Genomic DNA, 24,868 nt, shown 5'->3' with positions numbered 1-24,868 from the left:
GGTCATCCGTGCTTTTATCAGAATGAAATGGCGCTTCTAGTGACATTTTGCATACAGATCCCCATCTAGTAGGGCGCAGTCACCCAGTTTCGATGGAAGTGCGCGATTTCGATTGGGAATAAAGGAGGAAGGGAGCGTCTCAGCTTCCTCGGACCAACACCATTCTACTCAGCACCCCGAAGACTACAAGTGGTGAAAATTTGATTTTAGGCTTAACTTCCCCTTTAAAGATGGGTGGACCCTGGCTAGCGCCAGACGTTACTGAAGTATAGCTACGGGAATAAAGTCATTACAGTGTATGAAGTCATTGCGGTGAATGAAGTCATTACAGTGTATGAAGTACTATGAAGTTTGAGCCCATTGCAGTGTACGAACCCATTGCAGTGTACGATCCCATTACAGTGTATGAAGTCATTACAGTGTATGAAGTCATTACAGTGTGTGAACCCATAGCAGTGTACGAACCCATTACAGTGTATGAAGTCATTACAGTGTATGAACCCATTACAGTGTATGAACCCATTGCAGTGTACCAACCCATTACGGTGTATGAATCCATGACAGTGTATGAAGTCATTACAGTGTATGCCGTCATTACAGTGTATGAACCCTTTACTGCGTATGAACCCATTACAGTGTATTGACCCATTACAGTGTATGAGCCCATTACGGTGTATGAGCCCTAGCAGTTGATGAGCCCATAGCAGTGTAACTACATGTAGGTCTGAGGGTAGAGTTGTTACATGTATTCCTGAGTTATCGTTATACGCTAGGTTTAAGTCTGGTGAACTGTACGCAGTAGCACAACTGCATAAAGGATGGCCATCTACACACAACTCAGTACATTCACTTATGAATAACTTTACACGGTGTGTGCTCGTAGATAAGTCACTGCCCTAGCCCAGGCAGACGCTGGCAGCAGCAGCAGCTTAAGACTCAGGGCTCCAGTGGATCTCGCCCTTCTTGCTTGAGCAGTCAAACTGGACAGCTGTGCCACTGGCAAATTTCCGCGTGTAGACCTGGCCCGTCTTGACCGCTGGTCCCAGTGGTGCACCCAGTGGCTTATCGTAGGAGGCCTTCCATTGCGTGGCGATGGATGACTCGTTTGTCCTGAACCAGGGGCCACATCCGAAATACGAATACTCTCCGGCGCCGATGAGAAACGCGGCGAGATGGTTGTGAATGCCCTCGTCACTGTCACAATCTCCTCCGGACATGTGTGCTTCGACGAGCTTGCCTCGCTTGGCACTCCATTGAAGGGTCTCAATGCTTTCCTCCGAGGCCGCGAACCCCTCAATCATGACAGCATTGACCCCGGGCATGCTGTAACCATGGTTAGCCACAAGTGGACCGTTGCCAAGACGATTTTGAAACTCTTGCAGGGTGGTAATGTGCGACGTGATCAGGTCGAGGTACTTTTCAGGTGTGTCCGTGTCCGGTATGCCATCCACGGGTCGGTCTACAAAGCACCCATCCACTGCGCCAGTGGGAACAAGATCCAAGCACGCATTCATGAACAGATCGGCCACAGTTTTCTGCCTGGTGTCGTAAACAAGCAAATCTGCATGGCCGTGGCCACCTCCCTGACAATCACACGCACATCGCATGCCGGGCACATGAACAAACACACAGACAACCAGACCGGACACGTCAGTAGTGAGCGGCAATCACTGCCATTGTGTACAGACATGTCCTCAAGCAACAACAAACACTGGTTCCTTCAGGCACAGACATGACCGCAGGACCTTATTTTTGAAACGGCGGACTCGCCCAATTTGAGCACGACAGGGCAATTCGTCAATATGACTCATGTCCGGTCAAGCATTCCATTGGGCTGGACAACCTGAAATCCCGATGCTACGCTAACCCTACAAGACTCAGTGTAATGTGGATGATTTGGTGGGTTGAGGTCCCAGACTGCTCCTTCTAGTCGCCCCTGGCTGGAGCTAGGCCGGTGTACTAATATACACGCTGGTGCCGTATGACATGGCTGGCCATGAGCTGCACTTGGCAATTGGGTCAGCAGATTACTGCTGTGAAGTGTAATCACGGTCAAGTCTAGCTTACCTAGGGTTCCCTGCAACAAGGCCATGCCTGTTGGGACTCCCCTAGTCAAATAATAAATACTACTACTACTAGCTTGCATTCACCATGGATCACTTGACCTAAACTTACTTCCAAATCTGGGATCGAAGCTCACATTTACACCTGTACAGTAAAACCTGGTGTAAGCGGCCTCTGGGTTTAGCGACCACCTGCTCTTAACGACCGTTTTTCCATGCACGAACAGTTCTACACACACACACAGTGGGGCCTGGTTCTAAACACCACCTGGCTTTAACGACCGCTTTTGCTTGCCCCGTGGGGGGGGAGGGGGGAGGGGGGGGGGGAGGGGGGGGAGGTCGCTTAAACCGGGTTTTACTGTATGAGTATTTCGCTCCTGCTCTTGTAGCAGTTGAGCACGCTCATGCGGGGCAGTGCCTTTGCTGTTTGCGTTACGCAGAGCTCACTGACTTTTCGGTTTGAGCACTCTGGCAAGGATTTTTCGGGCCTGGTTTAAATCTGGCTTTGGAAATTTTATTTTTCATTGCTATCAGGTTCGGCCTCATTTTCTCTGTGCTGCGCTGATGAGTCCACAAAGGACGAAACAGTTCTGTCCGCAGATTGAGTACCTGTATGTCCGTGTGCTAACTGTTATGGAATAAGGGCTCTCATGCAGTCTCCCTAGATCATGTTACGACGCCCTGATGCAAACCAAAAGACTACCGTATTATCTCCATTATAAGCCCTGGGCTTACCGTATTATCTCTAATATAAGCACAGTCTCCAATAATAGAACACCTTGGGGCGGCATTCAAAAAATAAAGTGCTCAGTCTCCATTATAAGCACACTGTGTAAATTCATTATCTGTACCGGCGGAAAAAACCCTGAAATGTGTGTGTCTGACATATAAATTTGGCATGGCAACATGCGTCTGAAATGAGGTTGAAATAATAATGGAACAGTCTCCAATAAAGGAACGTCTCCATTAATAGCACGGGCCGGAGGTGAATTGAAAAAATAAAGGACCGTGCTTATATTAGAGATAATACGGTGTATCATTTTTCAACCAGTCCTGACCCTGGGCTTATATTGGAGACTGGGCTTCTACTAGAGACTGGGTTTATGATTGTGTCAACCATCTTGTACAATTATTTTTTCTTATACTTTGAAGTACCAGTAGCACAAAATTTCCCACCGGGTACCCTGAATGCAGTGTTGCACTTCCTGGTATACTGAGTCTGTACATTTTTATCTCGGGGATCACAGACCTGCGCCATAACATGTGTGTATGTGATACTGTGGTCGTCAAACATGCATGACATGATCCGCCATACACTTCTCCATTATAGGCCCTGCGCTTATATTGGAGATTGCGCTTGTATATCTTCGAAGCCCTCTTGGAGTGCGCTTATAACAGAGACTGGGTTTCTACAAGAGACTGCGCTTATATTAGAGATACATGGATGCTTCTTTACTTACATGACGCGCTATGGCCCAGGGACTAGCACATTACTTCTCTGTGGTATAGAGGTGTGTGTGCCCATCAAATGTCTATCCTGCAATGCTAGCATCAGTGCGGATGATTTATGATTTTGGAACTTCACATAAAGGCAATCGGACTGATGTCGGTCTGCTAACAGTTATACATGTCTTATTCATAGTCATATCATCCCTCTACCCCCCCCCCCCCCCCTCACCTCCCCGGGTTGCAACAAACTAACATTGTGGAAGTTGTACCTTGTTGTTTGGCGAAGTCATCCCCCCCCCCCCCCTCACCTCCCCGGGTTGCAACAAACTAACATTGTGGAAGTTGTACCTTGTTGTTTGGCGAAGTCCCCCCCCCCCCCCCCCCGAGTTGCACCATCCCTCTACAACAGTTGTGAAGTTGTGTACTTACTGCAACGCGTACTACATTGCCGTGTTGGTCATGAAGCCACCAGCTCTCGTTCTTGGCAAAGTTCTCGTGCAATCGATACTGTGGAAAGTCCAGAACCATGTTGTAGTAGAAGATTCCTGTGATGTTTGGGTTGATCTTTTTCACAGATTTCAACGTATCCACAATGCGATCTTCCTCACAGCACACCCATTTCTCAGCAGGATAATGATATCCACTGTTGGGACCTTGATACTTCTCAATTGTGACAATTGGAAACTTGGCCATGATCTGCAATGCCTGGTCGTTGAATGGTCCAGTTGTGTTCGATGTATGAATGAACACAGGAACGTGGTCCCAGCTGAACTGAACATTAGGTGGTGGTGCATTAGGCAGAGCAGTAGCTGGTGGAGATTTGCAGTTCACGCCACTGGCTACTGTTGAATCCGAGAGCTGAGGATCCCAGTGCTCATCTGTACGTCCAAAGCAGCTCTGTCGCAGTGCTTTGCTGGCATTTGCGAAAAAGTATGTCCAGGACTTGCAGACTTTGCTGCTACTTGAGCAAGCCGTCTGGCAATCTTGCCAAGTGTCTTTCGGTCCTAGCGATACAACACGCTCACCATCAGCTTTGCTTACAGGGTACAGATTGTTTCCGCGGAGCACGAACTCGTCAAGGCAGGCTGGTTGGCTTCCCACAGGCCCACCGACTCCCAAAGTTATCAACAGCACTACTACAGCCAGCTGAATGACTGATGATTTGGCAGCCATGACCCCTGCGGACCTTCCTCAGTCTCTGACTCAGGACCCTGTCTTTCACCGTTTGTTAGTACGAGTCGTACGGACTCAAACAGTTCTTCTTGAAGCCTCGAGCTAGTCGCTGCGGCCAGCGATCGCTGATCCGAGCCTTCCCTTTCGACTCGCTCTTCTTCGACGAGTAGTTCTGGTCCACGACTGCTGTTGGAACCAGGTCGGGCAACCAAGAAAAGAATAGCAGTGTTTGCAGAACTCTTACTTGTAAATATCCGGATGTCAACCTTGTACTTGTAGTCTCTATAATTATAATTCTCTCTGACTCGCGAGTGCTGGGCTTATCAATATTATCAGCTGATCATGTATGTGGCCTGAGATTTACATGATTGTTGTAAGCTATCGATCTCGTGATCAATCGAATGTGCAACAAGGTCTTCAATCCAATCTTTCCTAACTTTTGACCACAGTCAGTGCTCAGAAGAAGAGTGTCGATCTACATGCAGGCGAGTTGGAAAATCGTTTGTCCAAGGTTGAATGCTGGTAGGCTCATGGTGCCGTCCGTAGTCACTATAAACTATTTATTATAGTAGATCTACTAGTAGATCTACAAGTACTAGTGGATCTACTAGTGGATATTATTTACATGACGATGTAGATCGTTACCCTGGATGATACCAAGGCGGACGGCGAGGGTATCCCAAAGGGAGAAAAGGACTCTTTTTGCAGGACTGTGCCAAACGGTGTCAAACAGCAGCATCCATGAAGTTTCCCATTCATGGCCGTTCAAGTTTCTTCCCACAATGCATCCAAGGCTTTGTCTAATCGACAACCGTTGACCTGGACAAAGACGAGGCATTGCAGATCACAACAAAGTTTCCAATTGTCACTACTGAGAAGTATCGAGGCCCTTACAAAATGATGAAAAAATTGGTGCTGTGAGGAAGATCGTACCAAGACGAAATCAGTGAAAACTGACCGTCCAATCCAAACTACAAACTTGTAATACTTCACAGGCTGACTGGGAATCTTCGACTACTCACGTGACATAGTATTGGACTTGCCACACTCATGATCGAGGAACTTAGATTAAGTGCTCAAGAGTCAAGACGATAATGTCAATCTGACTGTGGAAGGAGTGCACAATTATCACCGTGATTCCTACTTTGGATGTGGACCATGCAGCCTGATTCAGGAGACATGAATTACCGGTGGGTACCAGCCTCTGAGGGGCGGTTCATCGGGTAAAAATACGTATTTTATGCCTCCCTGGTACCCACCACCACCACCCAATCATGGAGGCCTTCCTCAGGCTGTCCGGCCGCCCCGGTTTGAGCATTAGGGCTTGAAAGTGCTACGTCACTCCATAGCAATGGCATAGCAACAGTTTGAAAAATTCGAAAACTGGATCCACCTGGATCCAGTTTTTGTATGGATCCAAGCACATTTCAAGCGGTCTCACTCACAGCAAGGTGATGTTGCCAGTGAAACTGACTGATTTGGCTAGTGGGGGCGGGGTGACAACTGGTGGCGAAGTAAAAGTTGCACCTGCATACGACATGAGTGGGTTGCTATGCACCCACATACTGAGGCAATAGCAAAGTCACACCTTAGTGGATCCAAAATAGAAATCTGATGTCAATTTACTACTCCCAGGCCGTTTTTGACGTCATCACTTTCAAGCCCTTTGGACCAAAACATGTGTGTACATTTACATGGGAGACCATTGCTTTTGGCAAAGTTGGACAGACTGCTCTTTTGACAAGCTGCTGCAGTGCTGGGTGAAACACTCAACCCAGCAATGAAGGCAGATCATCTAGACAGGTGAATTTCCGGGAACCACTGTCCGATTTGACCCATCTAACAAGAAGGCCGGTAAGCTACAGGACAGTAGAGAGCGCCGGATGGTGGCAGCTCTGTCATATTTGTACAGGCTGCACTACATGCCGGGGCCTCCCCAGGTCAAGGCCATGCTGCCACCAATCAAGCCCCCTGCCGTAGCTAGCTTGCGCACACGGCAACAACTTCCCCAGCTGCATGCAGTGGATACCCCCTCGCACAGCCCCTGACTACTTCTTGCGATCCTTCCCCTTCTTCGCCATCACACCCTGGAACAACCTGCCTGCAGACCTCCTGCTTCACTCACCTCATTCAAGCCACCCCCAAACCTTCAAATTCAACGTACATAAGATCTAATCCGAAAGAGATGGCAGTGGTCCACACAGTACCCGTGACAATGATAATTGAGACCCATTTAACTTTCTACATCTCATTTACCATTCTATTGCTTGAAGTAGTACTTCGCTTGTTATGATTCTTGTTCTCTTTTTCTTTTCCCTTCCGGTTTAGTTATTACCGGTACGTGTTTTTACTATTTTATTTTATATTATTTGGTGCAATATTAGCACCCCTTTTCGCACCAAATTATTATTTTTGCTACTTGAGACGCCCCCCCCCCCTTTCGATGCCAGGTTGCAACGCCAACGCCGAGACCTCTGGTCGGTCGAGTTGCTCCCTGTACATCGGCACGTCGTCCTTACATCCCCTGTGTCTAGCTAGCTTGTTTTGCGTTTGTCTCCACATGTCTCGTGGTAGGGCTGTGTTCTTAGTAAAAATAAAGGAAAAAAAGAGGATGAGTCGGCCATGAGTCAATGGTAGCTTTTCAAACAAGAATAATGACAAGCTACCTCAGTGTGCGCGCAAACAAATTCGAACTGCTCCTTTGCACGCTGCAAAAAGAACAAAACACATTGGTGCTAGTAGACATTTTGTGAATTATGCTTCGAGTCCTATTTTCAAAGATCTCAAAGAAACTATGTAAACTCTGAAAGAACACAGGCAAGAATTCTCATGGCCAGCCACAAGAACTAGGCAGTATGTGCAACACACCACAAGGCACATGCTGCTGATAATACCTACTTGTACTACATTGTAAGTTAGTGTACGTGTTCAAGATGCTATGCCTGCCTCAACATATTGTGTAGAAGGTGTTGCTATTGCATAGAACGAGAGAGAGAGAGAGTTTAGAAGAAGGCAGCACACGCGTACCAGCACTACTAACCCACGCATCCATGGTATCAGTGCAACGACAGGCAAACCAGCACCTATAAAGTTCACGCTAGTTGTACTGGTAAAAGTTTGAGGGATCCTTGATCCTAGAGCAAATCTATCTAAACACCGTACTTTGATTTCCAGTTTACGCCACCACCTTCGTGGCGCTGGCGTTTCGCGTCATGCATTTCCTTCAAGCGGTCCTTCACACTGGAAAAGCGCGAGAGCACGTCATTGACTTGTCGACTGCTGTCACGGCTGGTTTTCAGGCCGCGCAGTGTCGACCTGCCATGCTGTCCTGGGCCGTCAAGCTCGCGTCTCGTCCGTGCCGCCACATCATCAATGGGCTTTCCGCCTCGATAGGCAGCAAACTCATTCGGATCGGAGGAGATACCGGGTGATCGGCGAGCCTTCTTTGCATTCAGTGGCTCCAGTTCTAAACCATCACCGTCAGCATCGGACAGTTCATCCTCCACAGCAGCATCTGTGGATAAGACTTCTGGTGCTCGGTGCACATCTGTAGCATGGAACTCGGACCCAATCTCAGACACAACCTTCTGAAGATGCCGGTGGCCTTTGCCCCCAATCAGCTTCTCTCTCAGCGGACCAGCTTCAGGAGGACAGTCTTCACGTGCTAGGGCTCCCTTGGCCATTAGCGGTGACAACTTTTCTATGGCCACGCGCTTGCGTGGATCGCCATCGATCCTCTCAAGCAACTTCTCTCGTTCTATACTTTCTCGGTTGCTATCCGCCCGTGCTCGTTTGAACTTCTTGCTGACAAACCTGGTGTCCCACAGACCCCAGCTACTGCATAATGCATTGTAAATACAACGAGGATCGTCCAGCATCTCATCAGATAAGCATTCGGACACCGAGAAGCGGCCAATCTTTCCAATGTGTGAACGTGTTGCATGCCCGCAAGTTCCAAGCTCTGCAAACAACGAGAATTACATACGCACAAGTGCACACACACACACACACACACATACACACACACACACACACACACACGTTAGAAATTTCTTTAAATAGGTTTCTAAGGGTTTGCAAACTCCATTGCAGCCATTTACATATTGCTTTTCTCGATCCAAGCACTCCTACGACTCCTACACGGTCGTTCTTACTGCTTCACCCTGACGATGGGTAACACCCGGAATTTGGTGAACCTTGAAGTTACACTTGCGGCAGAGGAAGCAGAGCATGTTTGAATAGGTCAGCCACCTGGAGACCGAGACTCCCCTTACAGTCAGTACAGTTTTCATCATCATCATCATCGTCGTCGTAACCATAGCAAAAGCGTGCATCACTGCAGACACGGCCAGTGGTGCTATGTCGTCGGAGTTCTTGATGTGAATACTGCAAATATGAGACTAGCTCCCATGCCACTTTTTCTCTCTCTCTCTCTCTCGCGCGCACTGTTCAGCAAGTGTCCAGCTAGGGTTCAGCAAGTCGTCAGATCGTTGGTTCGCGGTGTACTTCACGCTCTGCCCAAGCTACAGACTCACCATGCGCTATGGCGTAAACAAGTCCGTAAGGATTGATGTTTCCAGACGTCAGCACCTCTACACAATGCACACGCACGCACGCACACACACACACACAACTTCTCAATGATAGTTTTCCAGTTATCCATGATATCATCCAAAGTCATTATTTAATAAATAATGGGTACAATCATGGGGCCTTACCCCACGCATCACACCCAACCCCACAAAAATCATTTATACGTAAAAACGGGCAGCCGGAAAATACCGCAAATAATAATAATAATATAATATTCGCGGGATCCGCGTCGGCATCGCTTGAATGTTCAGAAACACACAAACTAGCCTTCGCATCCGCAGGCCACCACTATGCCTGTTAACCTTAGTGACGAATGCAGACCTCACAAGTGAGTCAGGGGAGAGGAGGTTAGTCTCTCAACCAATCGGGCGTGTAACGGCCCATAACCCTGTAATACCGCAAATGGGGTATTTTTAAAGGATTGGGAGAACTTCAAATAATTGACCTGCCTTTGAAGTTAGGAGTGAAGAACTTGTCTAGGTTTGGCCTGATCCCATAGCTCAGATGGTTAGAGAATTGCTCATGACAAGCAAGGTCCCGGGTTTGAGTCCTGGTGAGGTTGGCATTTTTTCTCTTTTCAGGCAGTTCGCTTCCCCGACTGATCCTTTCAAAACGGGGTACACTCGGACGTCTCTTATCCGGGCACCTTGGGACCGGGCACTGCCCGTATCTCAGATTTGCCCGTATCTCAGGATAACTCATCTACCATGTATCATAATTATCATTTTTTGAAGAAGTTAATTTGGAATGTATTGCACATGTTCAGGATACAAAAGGAAACCATTGATAAAAATGAATTGATTACATACATGTAGGTTGGCAGTGAAAAATAAGCACTTCCGAATACGGAAAAAGTTCAAAAACCCCAAATTCGAAGCATTTGTGCTATAGGAACTCAAGCTGAAGGTGTCCGGTAGAGAGATGTGCCCGTATCTGAGGCATTCGGATAAGAGACGTTTGAGTGTAATACCATAATTTATCAATGCTATCCCATTTTTGGGCGCAGGACCATGTGCCTACAACAGAACCGGCTCCATACAAACTACAGGGGAATCCTGATAATTCGAATATGGCTTAATTCGAACATACGTAAACTTAAAGGTTTCGTCCAGGATCAATTTCTATCAATACGATTCTCACACACTAGTAACAATGTCTGATAATTCGAACCTCGAACTGGGCATATCCGGTTAATTAGAAGTCCCATGGAAACCACTTGCACAGAAAGTGTGTGGAATCTGTGCTGATAATTCGAAGTTAGCAAAGCATAATTTGAAATTTATTGTACATTATTATACAAGTCAGTTCAGTGTGCATGAGCAGACTGTGCTGTCCAGTTCATTGTGCATGAGCAGACTGTGCTGTCCAGTTCAGTGTGCATGAGCAGACTGTGCTGTCCAGTTCAGTGTCCATGAAATCGGTGTCTAAGGTGCATGGCGCAACTCTGCGAGAAAATGCGAGCATTTTGACATACGTGATGCGTTGTGGGTCCATGTTTGGATAATTGGAATGTCCGGATAAGAAGAAGTTTTTCCCCAGGCAATTTGGAGTTCGAATTTATCAGGGTTCCACCTGTACCAAGAGTATAAGCTGCCAAGAGTGCGCAACTCTGGACACTCTTTCTATGGGGTCCACCGACGGCGAAAGCTCACATCACGTGGTGTAGTGTGCCCGTTCTACATGCACATACCCAGTCCGGTTTTAGCAAGCAGTGCAGTAATAAAAAAACAGAACTCCTCGCCAGAAACCCACTGAGTCATCAGCATGACCATAGCAGATATGCGGACTGCGCAACCCGCTGGCCGTCGTAAAATTGTACTTGGAACACGGGATGTGAGGTTTTGCCGTCGGAGACCCCAAATGCAGAGTTGCATACTGTTGGGCGATTATGTACTCTTGCCACTACTGTGACAGGACATGAGTCCACCATGCAACTACAGTCAGACCTCGCTTATCCCGTCCTCTTTTATCCGCATCCCTCACCATCCGGAGGAAAATCGTTGGTTACCGATTTACGGCATATGCCATGCATACATACAGTATGTGTGTTCGATTATCCGGTTCCCTCGCCTATCCGGATGTTTTTGTGTAAAACGGATGTGTGCGGTTCAGAGAGGTCTGACTGTACATGACTGTGCTAGCACACGTAGCATGTAACCCAAGATGAACCAAGAACACTACCCAGTACTCACCCACAGTGAAGTTGGGCAGGTTAAATGCTGAGCAGTAGATTTCTTTGATAAGGTATGGCTTGCGCACCAAGTCAAAGTGTGATATGACAGCCGGCGCCTCCTGTTCTCTCCTGAAGTAGCGCAATGCTTGACGGTCCATTTTTGGCCGCTCGTCGAGAAGTTTGACCCTGGCAAATGCGGGGATCAGAGGTAAGACCGGAGTTCCACATTGAACACACAAAGTACAATGCAGCAAGCAGGTGCATAAGCGAAGCTTACTCATACATGCCGACTACAGTGTACATGTACTTCGAAGTAGTACTGTTGGGCACATTGAACTCGCTCTGTACGACCCAGTTTTCTTTGGCACCGAACATGCTGAGCGTGCAGGGATGACCCTGGTTTCAGAGACCACCTGTGTTGTACAAAGACAGATACAAGTCGGCCCCATAGCCAGCCACTGTCATGATCAGGTTAACTTGTACACATTTCGTAGATGAAGGCTGATTGAGTTTGCCTGCATGCCTTACAAGAGTACTCAAGTCAGCGCCATGGCTCACGACAGCAGTCACAGACTTACGGCGGCAACGGAAGGATCACTTCTCCACGGAACTTTTCTTCCAGTACACTAGTCATGATGTCCATGTCCAGCGGGCCTGCCAACATCGTCATCAACATCATTGACACACACACACACACACATACACACACACACACACACACCCACCCACCCACCCACCCACACACACACACACACACACACACACACACACACACACACACACACACACACACACACACACACATTACTATGCAGTACACAGCCATGCAATAGGTTATGACTACACGGTACACAGCCGTACATTAGATTTACGACGCACTTAACTGTCAAGCAGCAGTCAGTCTGACTTTCCCCACTACTCTGCATAAGAGTAAACAGCCAAGAGATGATGTACTAGTGTGGCAAAAGGTTCATACGTGCAGCATGACAAGAACAACACCAAGGAAAGATCCATCCTACCGGTGCTGCGGTCCTCAATAGTCGAGCCCTCTGAAGTAAATGTGTCCGTTGCTCTTCCCAGACACCCTTCGATAGTATAGTGCTGGAGAAACAACAGCAAGAACGTGTATGAACGATGGTACGTGTATTCTAAATCACCACACATCCATTCACGTACAGCAAACATGAAGTAATAGGTATTTCAGCGATCCGTCCAAACCGCCCAGCAGCCAGAAACAAGAATGGCAATGCAACTACTCATCAAAACAATGGACGTACGCGTACAGTGCTGCTCAATGAAGTCCAATCGTGCGAGTCAAGGCGCTGTGCAGCCCATGGCCAGAACACTGCGGGCTGTGCAGCCCATGGCCAGAACACTGCGGGCTGTGCAGCCCACGGCCAGAACACTGCGCGCTGTGCAGCCCATGCAAAGTGCTATCTGGACGCACACGGTCGCACTTCAGCCGAGCAGCGCTGTGCATGACATGTATGTACACAGTATTACTTACTCTCATCATTCCCTTCAGCTGCGGGAAGGCATCAACTCCAGTACCCAGGCCAACAACTGCAGAAAATCATAACAATGCCATTGAACCGTGTAAACAAAGAATACTAGTAGTCAAAATGCCCAGGAAGTCCAGACTTACAAAGTATTACAGAAAAAATCCCCTAATGCGGGCAGGTTGGGACCGAGCACTGCCCGGAACTAAGAATAGCCCGGAATTCAGGACAAACGTACTTACTGAATGCAAGTACACTCACACCTCGTTTATCCGGACCCCGAAGTTACGGGCACTTCGGTCTGCTGGGCATCCTTTGGGAGAGTTTCAGTGGCAATGTTACTACTCTTTCCGTCACTTTTTGTGGAAATAGTGACGTCACATGCCATATCTATGGCCTTTCCCCATCAAAATGTGTGTGATTCGGAGTTACGGGCAGTGCCCGGTCCTGGACCGCCCGGATAAACGAGGTATGAGTGTATTATATATTAAATCATTTCCATGCCAACCAAGTTCTGGGGTCCATTTTTCGTTGAAAAGCCATATTTGTGACTCTAGATGGGTCAGAAAGGTGCCTGGTAGACGTGACTGGATTAGGGGAATTTTACTGTACATACAAAGCAGCCTGTTTCAATTCAACATACATTACTGTCGATAGGAGTTGTTCACTGCATTTCCCAGAGCAAAGTGAAGCATACTAACCCAAGGTTGTGGCATAAGATGGGCAGCAGGGTGGTGGTGGTGGTGGTGGTGGTGGTGTGTGTGTGTGTGTGTGTGTGTGTGTGTGTGTGTGTGTGTGTGTGTGTGTGTGTGCGCGCGTGTCACGACACTGCAGCGACAATTTTCAGAATAGAGAACCCCGGAAACAAGTGCATCGCGTTGACATGACCTTACCCGTTGTCTGTGAGTCTCATATTACCTTGACGTGTTGTTGTTGTGTGTGTGTGGGGGAGTGCACGGGTGGTGCTCTCTGCCAAGGAGACACCTGCGCTTTACCAAGTACAGTGAACATTGAACACAAAACAATTGAGCGTTGATGTGAAAGGTAGTGTTCCTTTTTGGAGCACTCCATAGCTCATGTAGTGTTGGCCAGGGCTGCTTGGCAGCTGAACAATGTACTTGCTTCACCCCTATTGGATATAACATTCCACAACACCCATCTACCGGCTACAGCGTACGATTTTCCAGGATCATACATGCACTATCCTGGTCACTAGACCTTCAGCATGGTGCACTTTGCCTATACTTGTAAAGTGCAGAACTGTTGTGATAGGCGTATGCCCTAGTGTGCCGAGCCCTGACCTGAAGTGTCACTATGCTGAGAGTAGCGTGATCAATGAGAACAGTCGTACAGAGAGAACAATCATACAGTGAGAACAGTTATACAGGCAATCTTACTCAGTACACCATCGTGGAAACGATCTGTTGCGTCTATATAATCCACCGCCAGTGTTGAAGGTGGCTTTGGTAGTCTGGAATAATACACCCACACGCACACACACACGAACATGCACACACACGCACACCACACACACACACACACACACACACACATACATAGTATCATACACATCTATTGTAATACAAGTAAGGCTACTGTGGTAGGGAAATGCATGCACGGTTGTGCCGGGTGAAATCCGACCAAAAAAGTGCATATATGCCATATGGTGCCCTGGACTTGTGTTGCCCTTGACAGGTGGAAGTGGGACGAATGTCGCTGGATATGCCTATGTATCACTACACACACACACACACACACACACACACACACACACACACACACACGCACGCACATGCACGCACGCACCTCCTACAGTTCTGTTCATGCAGACACAATACTGGCTTATGCCGTCAACACCCAGCATCTCACAAGATACACCCAGAAATTCCTCATCTGTTTGAGCATGATTTGTTCTCGTTCCTCAAAACTATCTCTAGCAGTACCTCTATCCAAGCAGTGTAGTTGTTTATAAAACACTATGAACCAATAAATGAAGGCTAGGTTGGCATGCTGCCAGCTAATTGACAGCCATGAGTTATATTCAGAGAACGAAAGAATAATTATTGTATTGTGTATTGTATTGTATATTTTGTACTATTTATGGATTCTCCACAGGCCATAACCTAAATCAAGGGAGTCTCCAATATGCCTCCTTGGCAAACAAACCACAACAACAAAAAAGGGGCAGTCAGGTAGAGAATAAGAAGAGTGATAATAAATCATTTCTTACTCTGTTTCATGAAACATTATAGCCTGTTCCAATCGGCTGAGTTGTGCACGTGGCCTGACCCTGCTGGGCTTGGCCAGCGCAAGCACTCCTGTCCATGTTCGCAGTCGGAAAGGGTGGGTCACCACCCTGTTGAATGGAGCCGTCATTTCTACCTACATCTTCATCAATAACCAACAGTTAACAATACACGTTTTCAATAATCAGATTACACAATTCCTTTTACATGATTGTATTATAATTATGCAGAGACAGTTTTATTTTGATCATTACGTCATTGCTAGAATGAATAAAAATCAAGGAAATCAAAATGATCCAGATGGCGCGTTTCCAGCCACAAAAAAATAATTGCTTTGCAGCTCTAACATTTTGCTTTTGTCAAGACTCGAGTTTTGAACTGAACAGCACAGTGTGTCGATGTTGCCAAATGTGTTTCGTATGTCAAACTTACTCTGACTCTAGCTGTATGCGAAGTGATAACGAACAGTGATTTCGCGTCAGTGCAGCATGGGAAAGAAACACAAGAAGGAAAAGCATCACCGTCGTGCTCACGAGGGAGGTATGTCTTTACTGAATCAATGCAAATTCATTGTCCCTGCTTCTAAAGGAATTCTAAAGTACTTGCAGGAGTTCCCACGCAATCCAATAAAACAACGTACTGTAGCAGACGAGAGCTCCAAAAGAAAGCAGACGTGTGTCGTGTGTAGTACATGCATACCAATTTGGGCAGCTGTTGCCTATTTTAATACCGTACTGTAATACTGATTAGCTGATTTGAACAGTCCGTTGTAATCTCATTTCGTAGTTCTACAAGAACGCCTTGCCATAACGATGAAATTACAATGCCAATGTGGCTGAAGTGTGTCAGAATAGAAGTTGGAAAATACTACAGTGTACTACAATATACTGTGCGCATAAATCAGTATAATTGCATTTTGGGAAGCTAATGGCACAATGCCGAGGAAATCAGGCATGATGGTGACCTTGCACTTTCGTTTTGCTATGTATACCGATGTAGTGTTTGTAAAGCCACCTAGAGCGAAGTGCACTACTCTAGCGGTTCACCAGTGGCCATCACCACCCTAAGCCAGAGTCTGAAAGGCTTTTGTTCCCTGTCGAAGGGGAGTCTGCAGTTTTAGGATACAGCCCTGCTGAGGTGGTCTGGTCCTGTTGATGATATCAATATTAGTTATCAACAGGCCAGGGCCTGTATACAGGTTCTGTGCACTATCAACACAGAGTCCAGCCTGTGGCAAACCAATGCCTTCTTTCATCACAAATCGCAATGGACGTGTTTCTTTGAGCTTATGGAACGTTGCTCTGTCCGTTTTGGTGTGGAAAAGTGTTTCGTGTTTGTCATGCACACATACAGGGAGGGAGTTTCCGTGTAGAAGCACTGCCCTAGTAGTGTCATCAACAGGGCATCTCAACAGGCTAGCACACCCTAAACTGCAGGTTTTAGTCAACGGAGAGCGAGCTCCTTTTGGATTTTGACTCGGTGTGGTGTTAGCCTGTGATGAAACCCTATTCTTTTGTTGGGTGGTTTGTCCCTTTAGAGCTTCTTGAGCTTTCACCAATACCAGTGGGTGTGTTCTGTTTCTGTGTAAGTCAGGCAGTGGATGAGTGGGTAGTTGCAGTGAAGGTCGAGTGTCCACATCACAAGTTACTAGTAAGTACTTCAAAGAAGTAGCAGTAGCAGTAGTAGTAACAATGTTTGCTTGTGTTTCCATGTTTCTTCTTTGTAGAGCGAGTGGACAAGCCATTGAAGCTGGTGCTGAAGGTACCTACTCCGGCGCCTCCTCCGATTCCAGTAACGCTACCTGCTCTCCCCGAACCACCAGTGCCACCAATTCCACGCCTGACGCTGCCTACTGGAGTCAGCACTGAGCACAAGAAGAAAAAGAAAAAGAAGAAGACACAGCATGAAGAAGTTGCAAGTAGCGGGGTGCGTTAATGACAGCTATCGTATCTTAACTCAAAGGACTGAACATGTGTGTGTGTGTGTGTGTGTGTGTGTGTGTGTGTGTGTGGTGTGTGTGTGTGTGTGTGTGTGTGTGTGTGTGTGTGTGTGTGTGTCTAGATCTGTTTCATTAAGAATCAGATCCGCTATCGTTGCTATAGAGAAAATCTGTGGGTGCACATCCAGTGCATTTGTAGATTTGCGTGCTTCTCTTGCGACGGGCGTATACATGGTACATGGTGTATGTGGGGGGGGGGGGGGCTGTAGACTGCGGCCACGAATGTGTACGGTTAGTTCCTCTATTGCTGGTCATATGTAGGCCGGTGCATGTATACTCTCACACCTCAGCTATCCGGACACCAAAGTTACAGTTACATCGGTCAACCGGGCGCACCCTTGGGCGAGTATTAGTGGCAATGTTACTACTCTTTTGTCACTTGTGGGAATAGCGACGTCGTATGCCATATCTCTGGTCTTTCCCATCAAAACGTCTGTGATTCGGAGTTACGGACATTTCAAAGTTACGGGCAGTGCTCGGTCCCTGACCGCCCGGATAAACGAGGTGTGAGTGTATATAGTATTTCACATTGCTGTGTACCTGGTCATACCGGCGGGTGTATTATAATTACGAGGAGACCTCATTCAATGACCGTTGGCTATTTCTGGTCGGGTGACATTTTGTGCTTGCTACGTGTAGTTGGTCTTCATGTCAGCCTTGCTGATCTGCTGACTCATCTATTTCGGTCTTGTCGTACTTTATCGTAGTACATGTATGCCCTTTGCGTTTGAAAAGAGAATGAGAGAATGATTTATGTAACAGATGTGTGTATGAATAAACGACGCGGAGACAACAATTTTAATAAAGCAATAAATAGAACTAACTCTGCTGTCATCACCATGCAGCAACGAAGTCAAATCGATTCTGGAAAACATTTGACTTCGTTGATGCATGGTGATGACGGCAGAGTTAGTTCTATAATTCTATTTATTGCTGTTGTGTATCTCCGACTATCTCGGGTATCCTGGACATAGTTGCTTGACTGTGTATTGGATTTTCTTGTGGTGTCCTTGTGCCAGGCTGGCGTGAAGAAGAAACATAAGTCTTCATCTGCGTCTTCGTCGCGTTCTAAACAAGCCGTACCAGTGGTGAGTCTAGTCATTTCAACCGTACGATAATAACACCAAGTACGAAGTAATGGGGAGAGTATGACACAGTGTTACTGGAGGCACGGCATGTGGTTCTCATACTCACCGATAGCAAGAGTATAATACGCTCCCAAGAGTGTGCAACTCCTGATACCCTTTCTATGGGGTACGCTGACGGCGAAAACTCGCATCACGTGGTGTAGTGTCGCAGTTGTATGTTTCCAGCCCGTTTTTAAGCGAGCAGCGGAGTAATAATTAAAAAAGCCCCCTCCGACAGAAACTCACTGCGCGTATGCAAATCCCCAGCATGATCATGGCAAATATTCGGATTGCGCACACGCCATCCTTTCGTTTGTACGTAGTACGAAACGTACCTTAAGCCTAGTTCACATTCGACGGAACGCTGACGGTATGGGACGTAAGGGCATGTCGGGAAGGCTGGGGTGAGCTGTAAAATCTTGTACGATTCGTACGACACGACATACTGCAGTCGTTGCGTCGTTCAACAGCGAACGGCGCCAGTCATAAGGCACGGTCCGTGACAGGGTGACTTTTGGACCTAATTTCTTGTTTTTCATGATTTCTTTTCAATTATTTCTCCTTGAGTGAAGCGGAATCAAGTTCACAATACCAGATTTTCATGAACACCAAAAAAGTAGCTTCGAAAGGTGTGCCATTCAAATAATAGCTCCAGGAAATCATAAAACAGTTCGTCAGTCATGGTCCTGAACTATCCCTAAATACCATAAGTGACATCAGACCTTATCTTGCTAAAATTCAACTCAAGTCATGTTAGCCATTCTGTGAGTTATCTTGGGAAACACAGTGTTCAAAATGCTAAACATGTCCAAGTACGAATCGGGAGTAGTCGGCGCACAACGCCGTCTCCTGTTCACATTCAAAATGCAGCTGTTTTGTATGCTTGCGTCCCCGTCTACGCCCGTCTACGGTATGAAAAGTTGAATCGATCCAACTCTTCCCGTCGCTTCCCGATCCGTACGGTTGCGTTCCCGTTCCTGGTGTTCACATTGGACGCCGTCAGACTGTCCCGTCGCTTCCCGTCGATCCTTACGTCGCGTCCCGTCGCGCTCCGTCGAATGTGAACTAGGCTTAAGACACGTGATGTGAGTTTTCGCCGTCGAACACCCCATATGCAGAGTTGCACACTCTTGAGGTTATATACTCTTGCCGATAGCTTGCTCATCGTGCTGATGTCTGTCTGCCTGTTATGACGGATGAGTTCTTCCTGACATAGAGTCATGAGGGTGCAAGATGGTTCATTCGTTGACTGTGTGTGCTGTATTTCTCTCTCTCTCTCTCTTTTCTCACCCATCTGGTTTTAGTATGCACCGGTTGATGCGCAGGGAAAGCCCATAGGGGAACCACCGGCACTGATTCGATCAGGTGTTGTGAAGCCTGCCAAACGCTCACACCACCCTCATCATCACCAGCATCACCGGCATGAGCAGCAGCAGCAGCAGCAGCAGTACTGGCAGCAGCACGAGCAGCAGCAGTATGCGTATCCGCCTATGGACGTAGCTCCTCCGGGGTTGGAGCCGGCGCTTATGTCCATCCCTGTCTTGCCAGCGCTTCAGCCGCCCCCAAGCGCACAGCACCACCATACCACCAAGAAGAAGAAAAGCAAGAAGCGCAAGCACGAGGACGATGGGCCACCGAGTCTTGTGCCCCTTGTGCCTGATCCGCAGCCACCGAGTAAAAAGTTGAAACTACCACCACAGGCACAGCAACAGCACCACCACCACCACGAACGTCACCACCATCGAGACCTACAGCAGCAACAGACTAACTCAGAACAGTATGTTGTTATTGATATTCACGCCTCTGTTCTGTCTGACGTATTATCATGTTAGTGCACCGTGTATGTACAGTGCTGCTCAATGAAATCCTGTCAGGTGAGGCACGTCATCACGCCTTGTGATGTTTCACATCCCAGTGTTCACAGGTCTGGGGCTGCACAGCGCTGCCCGACGCTTACTTGACTCCCGCGATCAAATTTCATTGAGCATCACTGTAGCTGCGGTGTCTGTGGTTCATGTGCGTGTACTTACATCATCATTGATGGTGCTACATGTATGCTACCTGTTTTCAATGCAGTCGTGTACTTACATCATCATTGATGGTGCTACATGTGTGCTACCTGTTTTCAATGCAGTCGTGTACTTACATCATCATTGATTGTGCTACATGTATGCTACCTGTTTTCAATGCAGTCGTGTACTGTAAGTACAAATATCCGGCGCATATTTATTTTCGGCCATTTTCGGCCTGGTCATGTTTGGCCGAAAATTTGTCGCGGTCGAAATTTTGTTTTGCAAGGTTCAGTGTGACAGTGTATAGGCGGCATCAGTACAGGCCGAACATTTGATGTGGCCAAAATGGGCTTTAGCCCTGGGAGGCCGGAGATTTGTAGACTTACAGTATGGTTCTGTTGTTGTGTTCTCCTAGAATTGTCAGTAGCAGTAGCAGTGTAGCTATCAGTTACAGTGGTAGCAGCAGCAGTCAGTCAAAGAAGCACACTCTCAAGACCACCAGCAGCAGCGTGTCCTCCACTCACAGCGCCGCGCCATCAAGCAAGCCGCCATCGCCACGCATCACCGCAACCACTGCATCGCCAACGGCCGCTCAGTCGACCACCGCAGCCCGTCCACCGTCCAACGAGCTCAGTGTCACTGCTGCTTCGGCGGCCTCCCCAGCAGGGCCAGCAGCAGCAGCACTCCCTGTAGCACCAGTATCTCCTACACCTCCAGCACCACAGCCGATGCAACGTAAGTATCGGTGACTGTGCACTTGACTTACTAGTTGCTACAATGCAAACCCTGTAATTCAAACCCCAAACTACAGAAGAAGAAGAAAAGGTGACAGCACCGACGCAATCCACACAAAGAGTTGGTGGACAAGCCGTTGATTATCCACTCTACTTTTTCAATGCAAACCCTGTAATTCAAACCCCAAACTACAGAAGAAGAAAAGGTGACAGCACCGACGCAATCCACACCAGGAGTTGGTGGACAAGCCGTTGATTATCCACTCTACTTTTTGATATTGCAATCCACACAGTCAAGTAAGCCAATTTCGTAACCAAACGTTTTCGCTCCCTTCTCATCATGGGTCAGTACAGGGAATAACGGAAAAATGTCAATACAGCAGTTTATAGAGCTACAGCAAAAGCAAAGATCGAGAACCTCACGCTATACGTGTGGAACAAAAATTAAATTCAGCAGAACAGGTCAAACACAGGGTGAAGGTGAAGAAATGACTAAAACATAATGAACACATCAGTGAGGAGAAGCACTTCTGACACTTTCACGAGGATTAGCGCCAAACAACTGCAGTGACAAAACATGAGAAGGGAGCGAAAATGTTCGGTTACGAAATTGGCTTACTTGACTGTGTGGATTGCGTCGGTGCTGTCACCTTTTCTTTCGAAATTGGATACGCCTCCAATTTTTCCTTACAGAAGAAGACTTCTAGTTATCCAACTTATACTCTGTGACCCTTGCCCCAAACCCACCTTCCAGTGTGCCGTGTGCTATTCTGTCTACATGCAGCATTGAAACTCAAAGCCCTTCTGCAGCATATCCAGAAGATGCTGAAGAAGTAAGTCTGCAGCTGTTTCAGGTACTGTGTTGGTTGTACGGAGACTTGCCGGACAGCGCAGAGCAAGTTTCCTGATCGTGACAAGCAGCTAGTGCATTGAATTTATGGCAGGCTGTGTTTCTAAATACAGACATACTTTGAAGTAGAACTGCTTTTGAAGTATAATGATGATGGCCAAGTGTCTCCATTGATTGTACTGCCACTAATGCATGCCCATTATTATGTGTATTAATTTGTTTGATTACCTTGAAGAGACTGTGAAATTCTCCGCTCCTAACTTCTAGTTGTATGTTGTGTTTGGTGCGTGTGTAGGAAGGACACCCATGACTTCTTCCAGGAGCCGGTTTCTGATGACTTTGCTCCTGGCTACTCGCAAATTATCAAGAAGCCAATGGATTTTGAGACCATGGACAAGAAAATTGATAGCCTTGCGTACCAAAGCATCACAGAGTATAGGGTAAGGTCGTGTGTGTGTGTGTGTTTGTTTGTGTGTGTGTTTGTGTGTGTGTGTGTGTGTGTATGTTTGTGTGCGTGTGTTTGTGTGTGTGTGTGTGTGTGTGTGTGTGTGTGTGTGTGTGTGTGTGTGTGTGTGTGTGTGTGTGTGTGTGTGTGTGTGTGTGGCAACGAACGTGGAGTGGCCTTAGCTAAATGCATGCTGGTCATCAAGTATAGCTGTGTGTGTGTGTGCGTGTGTGTGTGTGTGTGCGTGTGTGTGTGCGTGTGTGCGTGCGTGCATGTGTGTGTGTGTGTCTTTGTGCATGTTTGTTTGTGTGTGTGTGTGTGTGTGTGTGTGTGTGTGTGTGTGTGTGTGTGTGTGTGTGTGTGTGTGTGTGTGTGTGTGTGTGTGTGTGTGTGTGTGTGTGTGCAAGGGCATAATGTGTACGTGTGTTTGTGTATGATAAATAATTATGGTGGTAAAGACACACCTGGCAATATGGCGGTAAACACACGCCTGCCCACACACGCCCTCTAGGCTGCAAAGTTCTGGCACAGAGCTCTCCTTCTCACCACCACCACCATCAGTTCGCGCCTGGCGCCTGGTCGATGCATGGCTGGCGGTATCCGGCATAGCAGGCTGGTACATCAAGTAGCGCATGGCACATAGATGATGACACAGCAACGACATAGCTCGATTGCGACGTACGTTTCGTCCCCGCTGGACTCATCAGGCAATCTTCTTCTTGGATGTCTTCATACGGAGCTTGACTCGAGTCAAGCTCCGTATGAAGACATCCAAGAAGAAGATTGCCTGATGAGTCCAGCGGGGACGAAACGTACGTCGCAATCGAGCTATGTCGTTGCTGTGTCATCATCTATGTGCCATGCGCTACTTGATGTACCAGCCTGCTATGCCGGATACCGCCAGCCATGCATCGACCAGGCGCCAGGCGCGAACTGATGGTGGTGGTGGTGAGAAGGAGAGCTCTGTGCCAGAACTTTGCAGCCTAGAGGGCGTGTGTGGGCAGGCGTGTGTTTACCGCCATATTGCCAGGTGTGTCTTTACCACCATAATTATTTATCAACCATAAGTACAGCTGCAGTGGTGTCTTCGACTTCATTCTCTCGTGTGTTTGTGTATGCGTTTGTTTTTCCCAGGATGACTTTGAAACCATATGCCACAACTGTATGACGTACAACGCACCAGATACGGTGTACTACAGAGCCGCTAGTTCTCTACTGAAGGCCGGGGTAAAGGTCATCAATCGTGTAAGTGGCAGTCTGGGAGCAAGGAATTTTGATACATAAATGTGTTTTTTTTTGTCTGGTTACAGTCATACTGCTTTGGTGGTCCGGTGTGATGAGCAACTGGCACGACTCGTGCTCTGTAGCGTTGCTCACAAGTGTTTATGAGCCATGCTCCCGAACCTTTCAGTCAGTGTGTGTGTGTTTGTTTTGTTTGTTTGTAGGACCGCAGTGCTTCTCTCGCTGTACCTGCAGCTGGTGGATGTTTGACAATGCCACCGGGATTGGGAGGTGAGTTGCTATGCCGACTCCAATATGGGAGTGATACACATGTGTTGCACGGTTCAGCGTGTGATTCTGTAAGGCACTTGCGCACTCCCACCCCGTGTGTGCATTTGTATGTATGTGTGTGTATGTGTGTGTGTGTGTGTGTGTGTGTGTGTGTGTGTGTGTGTGTGTGTGTTTGTACACATAGTTATGTGACACAAATGCACACCCTTTCTCTCTACTCTTTGTTTGGTAGATGACATCTCCTCAGCACAACCCTCACCGTTATCACTGCAACTCAGTGGAGAACTTGGTGATACGGTTGCATCTCTATCTCCCGATGCCTTTTCGCCGTCTGCTGGCAAGATCAAAAAGAAACGGTGAGTCAGAATCAAGCACACGTGTACATGATCATGATGGCCTTTGTCCTTCGTGGTCATGACGGCCTTCGTGGTCATGACAGCCTTCGTGCACGGGTGTTTCGCAGTGGCCACTCGTCAAGATGGCGGCAAATCCGAGAGTACAAAAAATTCGACTCTGGCTATGTGCGCGGCGGATGCGAATCTCGCGCGTGCATGCAAAATCTAGCCTTCTGCAGATCTGGGTAGAGCAAACGTGTTGGAACGACGACCTTTTCCGAGAGAGAATGTGGCTCTTTTCACCCCAACATTTTACTCGCCACGCTCTCCCTCCCAGCTTATTGATACGAGTATCTGCTACCGAGTAGAAGTCTCCATCTTCACAGCAGGCCAGGAAAAATCCCAACGTTGAAATACTTTGCTCACTTGGTTTTTTGGTCCTTTGAGGTGTTGATGTGGTTGTTGTGTACAACTCGAAGTGACAAACTTGAGACCCCCGCGCCACAAAAAACTAAGGCGCGCCACAAAGTTTCGTTTGGCTGTTCAATGAAAGGACGTATGGAAGCAGGGATAAAAACTATCGTGGCTGCCGGCAAAACTCCTAGTAATGCAATAAGCGGGGATGTGACTTTGGTAATTCCAAGGAGAATGTACGCAC

At 47.5% G+C, this 24,868-nt stretch overlaps 3 protein-coding genes across 3 annotated transcripts in view; 1 reads left to right on the top strand and 2 right to left on the bottom strand.

The window, feature by feature from the left end:
• Nucleotides 1–238: 238 nt before the first annotated feature.
• LOC135813611 (uncharacterized) lies at nt 239–4,940 on the bottom strand. Its single transcript, XM_065326688.1, has 2 exons — nt 3,942–4,940; nt 239–1,583 (listed from the first exon to the last, which is right to left on the bottom strand). Exons 1-2 carry the CDS (start codon nt 4,683–4,685, stop codon nt 930–932), a joined length of 1,398 nt encoding a protein of 465 aa, XP_065182760.1. The 5' UTR covers nt 4,686–4,940; the 3' UTR covers nt 239–929.
• A 2,480-nt stretch (nt 4,941–7,420) lies between these two features.
• Nucleotides 7,421–15,372, bottom strand: LOC135814522 (uncharacterized). Its single transcript, XM_065327647.1, has 8 exons — nt 15,181–15,372; nt 14,348–14,421; nt 12,959–13,014; nt 12,471–12,552; nt 12,030–12,105; nt 11,471–11,637; nt 9,221–9,277; nt 7,421–8,646 (listed from the first exon to the last, which is right to left on the bottom strand). Exons 1-8 carry the CDS (start codon nt 15,324–15,326, stop codon nt 7,835–7,837), a joined length of 1,470 nt encoding a protein of 489 aa, XP_065183719.1. The 5' UTR covers nt 15,327–15,372; the 3' UTR covers nt 7,421–7,834.
• Nucleotides 15,373–15,539: 167 nt separating this feature from the next.
• The window catches only part of LOC135814520 (serine-rich adhesin for platelets-like), a 29,476-nt gene continuing 20,147 nt past the window's right edge, over nt 15,540–24,868 (top strand). The window contains exons 1-10 of the mRNA XM_065327646.1: nt 15,540–15,736; nt 16,923–17,122; nt 18,215–18,283; nt 19,627–20,099; nt 20,750–21,069; nt 21,853–21,901; nt 22,214–22,358; nt 23,498–23,608; nt 23,809–23,875; nt 24,108–24,231. Of these exons, the coding sequence (XP_065183718.1) occupies nt 15,685–15,736; nt 16,923–17,122; nt 18,215–18,283; nt 19,627–20,099; nt 20,750–21,069; nt 21,853–21,901; nt 22,214–22,358; nt 23,498–23,608; nt 23,809–23,875; nt 24,108–24,231 (1,610 nt within the window). The 5' untranslated portion in view covers nt 15,540–15,684. The remainder of the gene's footprint in view (nt 15,737–16,922; nt 17,123–18,214; nt 18,284–19,626; nt 20,100–20,749; nt 21,070–21,852; nt 21,902–22,213; nt 22,359–23,497; nt 23,609–23,808; nt 23,876–24,107; nt 24,232–24,868) is intronic.

This window comes from Sycon ciliatum, chromosome 4 (assembly GCF_964019385.1).
Source record: "Sycon ciliatum chromosome 4, ocSycCili1.1, whole genome shotgun sequence".
In the NCBI taxonomy this organism is placed as follows: Eukaryota; Metazoa; Porifera; class Calcarea; order Leucosolenida; family Sycettidae; genus Sycon; species Sycon ciliatum.
The sequence above is the reverse complement of the archived record's forward strand: the minus strand, read 5'-3'. Positions and strand labels throughout refer to the sequence as shown.

Excerpts from the sequence above, each read along its gene's own strand:
- LOC135813611 (XM_065326688.1), bottom strand. The coding sequence starts at position 4,685 with ATGGCTGCCAAATCATCAGTCATTCAGCTGGCTGTAGTAGTGCTGTTG. Across the intron at positions 1,584-3,941 it reads GCAATGTAGTACGCGTTGCA|GGAGGTGGCCACGGCCATGC; the intron begins GTAAGTACACAA and ends TGTGATTGTCAG.
- LOC135814522 (XM_065327647.1), bottom strand. The coding sequence starts at position 15,326 with ATGACGGCTCCATTCAACAGGGTGGTGACCCACCCTTTCCGACTGCGA. Across the intron at positions 13,015-14,347 it reads TTTCCACGATGGTGTACTGA|TTGTTGGCCTGGGTACTGGA; the intron begins GTAAGATTGCCT and ends GATTTTCTGCAG. Across the intron at positions 11,638-12,029 it reads GTGATCCTTCCGTTGCCGCC|GGTCAAACTTCTCGACGAGC; the intron begins GTAAGTCTGTGA and ends CGCATTTGCCAG.